We start from the raw sequence: 6,052 nt of genomic DNA on the forward strand, positions 1-6,052 counted from the left end.
GTGTGTATATATATATATAGTGTATATATATATATTTTTATATATATATATATATATATATATATATAAAAGAGAGCTTACATGCAACCTTCATATAAAAGGAAAAAAAAAGGTTTAATCCTTGCCGTATAAAAGTGCCCATATTTAAAAGAAACACCCAGCTGTAGTTAATTTAGCAGACGATTGGCTAACAACGAATTTGTGTTTTGTTAAAAATAGGACGTGTGTGTTTGCTGACGAGGACTTCCTGTTCTTCCCTTCAACAGGAAATGGCTCTTTCCCATTAGTCTTATCAGCGGTTCTCACACGACTCCTTCATGTTCCTCGGCTGGCTATGAGCCACTATCGCACTGTCGCTCTCTCTCCGCGTTCGCTTCACTTTTGTCCAGCCCGGCGCCTCATAGCTGGCAGCTTCCTGTGCGAGAAACCTGGCGTGTTACTTGACGAGTAAAGCGTCTGGCCTCGCGATCAGTAGCGCACCTGCGTCGCGCGGCACTGTTACCGTAAACAAGACTGAAAACAAGCAGCGTCACGGACAATTATAAACGATTCAGACGATTACAGAAAGCAATTCTAAACAGAGCGTTTGAATCAGATGCGAACCAAAGTCTGAAATGTTGACGTACAGGTAACGTTGTCTTTTTAGTCGACTTGAGGCTGTTCCAAACCTAGTAAGCTGCCTACATAGGTGCTATTTTAAGACCAAATTGTAAGGACTTGTCCCAGAATGCATTGCACAGAACTAAATGAAAAACAAATACAAAATGGTGAATGGGATACTGAAATGTATCAATGGAAAATAGCTAAATCTAATTAAAAAAGGCAATATTTCGCTCAATAAATGTGTGTATCGCGCCGTTAGCTTAGCCACACGCTAACACAGACTCTACTGGAATCAATTGTAAAGCTATTTGTGTAGCATTTTCTCTGATTTTGATACAAGTTAAGCTCAGTCGACAGCATTTGGGGCATAATGTTGATTACTTTAAAGCTTTCAACTTTAAACTCATCCCTCGTGAATGAAAATGGAGGTTACAATGAGGCACTTATGATTTTTAGAGGATTTAAGATCAGAAAAGAGAAGCATATTTTATAAAAACACTTAAATTATTTCTTCTGTTCAAGCCTGTGTGTTATTTGAGCTGTAAAGCGGCTTGAAAACTTTATTTTAGTCATTTTAGGGTTTTAAGGTTTACGTTGTCATGACAACAAAGTTACAGCTTGGCTCCAATCGCTTCTATTGTATGTTATTTTTGTAATGTTTTAATAATAATAATAATTATTATAAATTTTATAGTTACTATTATAAATAGGTTAGTTTAATCTATCTATTTAACAGAAAAAATATTTTATAATATGTATTATTGTTATTGGGTTTTATTAATTATATTACTTAATGCAAGAAAGGTTTGGCAGTATCATAATAATAATAATAATAATATACATAAATTATTAGAATTAATACTACTAATAATAATTATAATAATGCATTATAATTTATCATTATTATTTTTATTATTAATATGTTTGTAACATTATCATTATAATTAGTAATTGTATAATTATTGTTATTAATAGGTTATTTTAATTATATTACTTAATGGAAGAATATTTTTATAATATTAATAATAATAATTATTATTATTATTGTTGTTATTAGGTTATGTTAATCATATTACTTAATGCAAGAATGTTTTGGCAGACAATAAAAATAAATAAAATATTATTATAAATAATAATAATTTTGTAATATTACTATTATTAGTAGTAGTAGCAGAAGTAGTAATTTTATGATCGTTATTAATAGGTTAGTTTAATTATAATATTTAATGGAAGAATATTTTAAAAATATTAATATTATATTATAATATAATAATATTTATAATAATTTCCGCCTTTAGTTCACAAGTTGTACATTATCTCTGTATCTTATTTTATATAGAAAAGGAGGGAAAGTGGACGTTAATTTTGTGGTAATCAACATTATGCTGTACTCACACTGAACCCGTAATACCAGATTCCTTCTTGGTTACAATGCCGCCTACTTTGTAGGCATCTTACTAGGTTTTGTAAACAGTTACTAGCAGCTCATTTTAGGTGCACTATTCTATGACGTTTTCTAGTATAAATAGTGCGAGTAGTGCGCTCACTCTGAAAATTCCAAAAAGAAAAAGTGCACTTTAAACACCCGGATGATGCACTTAAATAACCGAAAAAACTAAGTGTGGAATGTTGGACACTTCATGCACTCAACTGTCGTGTTATTTTTGTAATGTTTTAATAATAATAATAATTATTATAAATTTTATAGTTACTATTATAAATAGGTTAGTTTAATCTATCTATTTAACAGAAAAAATATTTTATAATATGTATTATTGTTATTGGGTTTTATTAATTATATTACTTAATGCAAGAAAGGTTTGGCAGTATCATAATAATAATAATAATAATATACATAAATTATTAGAATTAATACTACTAATAATAATTATAATAATGCATTATAATTTATCATTATTATTTTTATTATTAATATGTTTGTAACATTATCATTATAATTAGTAATTGTATAATTATTGTTATTAATAGGTTATTTTAATTATATTACTTAATGGAAGAATATTTTTATAATATTAATAATAATAATTATTATTATTATTGTTGTTATTAGGTTATGTTAATCATATTACTTAATGCAAGAATGTTTTGGCAGACAATAAAAATAAATAAAATATTATTATAAATAATAATAATTTTGTAATATTACTATTATTAGTAGTAGTAGCAGAAGTAGTAATTTTATGATCGTTATTAATAGGTTAGTTTAATTATAATATTTAATGGAAGAATATTTTAAAAATATTAATATTATATTATAATATAATAATATTTATAATAATTTCCGCCTTTAGTTCACAAGTTGTACATTATCTCTGTATCTTATTTTATATAGAAAAGGAGGGAAAGTGGACGTTAATTTTGTGGTAATCAACATTATGCTGTACTCACACTGAACCCGTAATACCAGATTCCTTCTTGGTTACAATGCCGCCTACTTTGTAGGCATCTTACTAGGTTTTGTAAACAGTTACTAGCAGCTCATTTTAGGTGCACTATTCTATGACGTTTTCTAGTATAAATAGTGCGAGTAGTGCGCTCACTCTGAAAATTCCAAAAAGAAAAAGTGCACTTTAAACACCCGGATGATGCACTTAAATAACCGAAAAAACTAAGTGTGGAATGTTGGACACTTCATGCACTCAACTGTCGCAGCTTTAATTACGTAATGAAGGGGGAGGGGCTATCAGACTCCGATTATAAATGACAAAATAACCTTATATAATTCATACACTACATGGTTGAGTACATAGTGCATAAGTACATAGTGCATGAGTGCATAGTGTATGAGTGCATAGTGTATAGTGCGTCATTTGGGATGCAGCTTTTGACTCATTCAGACTTAGCATTTGTCAAGTGTCGATGTAGTTCAATCACTCACCAGTAGAGGGCACCAGCAGACGGAGGCGATGGCCATGATCAGAATCAGCTGCACCATCATCTCCACTTCATAGTCTCGCCTCCGCTGAGCGCTGTCCTGTCCGCAACACACCCTCAGTAGGGTGACGACGCTCACCGTGTTGAGCAGGAACGACACGGCCAGCGACAGCAAACCCACGAGCGAGAAGATCAAACCGAAGGTCATATCCAGCGGTCTGGAGCTGATGTTGAGGAAGCACCATGAACCGGGGAACTGGAGACGGTAGCTTCCCAATCCGGCCAACGGCAGGAGACTCATGCAGCCGGCCGTGACCCAAACCATGGCCACCGTCGAACACGCTCTGCTGTTGGACACGGCGGTGGAGCGGGCGAAGGGTCGGTTGATGCCAACGAATCGCTCCACGGCCATCGCGGCGCCGAGAAGCAGCGGGCAAAGGCCATAGAAGACCATCGACATGCCCATGAAGTTGCAGAAGTGGCAATGAGGGTCCAGTTGGCGCCAGTTGAAGTGCGTGATGTGGAAGGACACCACGATGGACCCGGTGACCAACAGCCCCATGAAGTCGGTGAACACCAATCCGCCGAGGAAGAGCAGGAACGAGGAGCGTGTGCGGCTCTTGGTGTGGTGGAAGGTCTTGGCCAGAACCACCAAAGCGAAGAGGTTGGAGCTCAAGCCGAGGCCGCTGAAGACCGCTGAGAAGTACGCCGAGGCGATGGTGTGGTTGTGATTGAAAGGCCGGCTGTTGATGGAGAAGCAAAGCGGAGTCGCGTTGCTTGGCGCTGATGAAACCATGATGGCGGGGATTGAAGACGGGTTTATTTCATCCTGTGAACCTGTGATGGAGAAAAACCATTGGTAAACGCTTAATAAATGTTGCCACACACTCAGGGGCGGACTTAGTGATTTGGGGGCCCTAAGCAAATTCTAGGTATGGGGCCCCAACACAATAACTATGTGCTCTTTTACGCCTAACCTTATTTTGCTCGCTCGCTCTCATAGTTTATTTATCCCTTCACAACCAGTAATAAGTCAACCTGATGCTGTTCTAAAGCTATATTAGGCTACCTTTTAAAAAAAAATGCTTGCACTTGTCCAGTTAATAAATTGTAAACTTTTTAAATCTTTTTACAAACATGAAATCATCCCATGCAACTCATTCCATAGTCCAAGTGTTCTGAAAGCATACGGTAGGGTTTGCAGAGAAACAACTAAAAAATGTAATCTATTATTAAGCAAAAATCTCCAGTCATTGCATTCGTGCATTTATACGTGCATTTTATGCGGGTGCATTTATACGTGCATTTTATGCGAGTGCATTTATACGTGCATTTTATGCGAGTGCATTTATACGTGCATTTTATGCGAGTGCATTTATACGTGCATTTTATGCGAGTGCATTTATAACTGCATTTTATGCGAGTGCATTTATACGAGTGCATTTATACGTGCATTTTATGCGAGTGCATTTATACCTGCATTTTATGCGAGTGCATTTATACGTGCATTTTATATGAGTGCGCAGTAATTCGCGCCGGCGCGCCAAGGAAAAACACACAAGAGAGTCATTTTGAAACATCAAGACAAATAAAATTATGACTTGAAACACAATACTTTCTTTACTGAGGTGAATATCTCTGTTCTGAGACAGTCAGTAATATACAGCCTAGAATGCACGCAAAGTGCGCTACCTCATATAATCACTAAAAGCGGCCACTCACTTCAGTTCATTGCGATCTCACGGCGTTCCGTTAATAAGCTCTCTACACCACACAATGCATCTCTTATTTACATCGTCTTTACACTTTGTTATAATGAGAGGATTCCCGAGCTTGCAGAACTCGGCATTTTGAGCAGTGAGTGGATTCTAACTTAAACACTTCTGGTCATTGCGTTTAACAGATATGTCAGTGATTGGCTACATTGTTCAACGCTGCAAATATGTTTCTGCAATATCAGACGGGGCCCCCTGATTCCCTGGGGCCCTCGCTTATTGGTTAAGTTCGTCCCTGTACGCACTGTATGGTCCAGGATTGTGTACTAGCGCGTGACTCATTGGGTTCTGAGACATTGTTTTGCTAGCAAACGGAATAAACGAGTCATATCACTGCGTGTGGTTTCCCAACATCTCGTGCAATAGTACAGGACGCTTCATTCTAAGCAGACGTTCGACAGCACACAGAAACTAAAACATGAACTGTAACGGACGAAATGTGCTCATGCAGTGTCCACCGGCGTTTTAGAGCAAACCGTCGTTGATGTCAACAGGAAATGTCTTAGGAACATCCAGATCTGTCAGATCGTTACAGCAATAAACAAGCCACAAACATAACATTTGCTGAAATGAAAGCTTTAATAAAATGATTTGTATAAATTATTAATAATCTATAATAATAATAATAATAATAATATTTTAGGAAGTGATATAATTAATAAAAATAATTATTAAATTACTACTACTAAGAATATTAAGAATATTTAATAATAATATCTAATATTTTATTTTATTATTTATTATTATTTTTATGCTGTCAAAACATTCTTGCATTAAGT

The 6,052-nt window shown here is 35.4% G+C and overlaps 1 protein-coding gene across 2 annotated transcripts in view; it reads right to left on the minus strand.

Annotated features, from left to right (window-relative positions):
* LOC107679093 (thromboxane A2 receptor-like) overlaps window positions 1-6,052 on the minus strand; it is a 15,600-nt gene that overhangs the window by 6,288 nt on the left and 3,260 nt on the right. For both annotated transcript variants that reach the window (XR_001633001.1, XM_016474551.1), the window contains exon 2: window positions 3,503-4,335. Coding sequence is in view for 1 of the 2 variants with exons in the window: in XM_016474551.1 (XP_016330037.1) it covers window positions 3,503-4,335 (833 nt within the window). In the remaining variant the exon portion in view is untranslated. The remainder of the gene's footprint in view (window positions 1-3,502; window positions 4,336-6,052) is intronic.

The sequence above is a fragment of the Sinocyclocheilus anshuiensis genome, unplaced genomic scaffold (genome assembly GCF_001515605.1).
Source record: "Sinocyclocheilus anshuiensis isolate Anshui unplaced genomic scaffold, SAMN03320099.WGS_v1.1 scaffold1580, whole genome shotgun sequence".
Lineage (NCBI taxonomy): Eukaryota > Metazoa > Chordata > Actinopteri > Cypriniformes > Cyprinidae > Sinocyclocheilus > Sinocyclocheilus anshuiensis.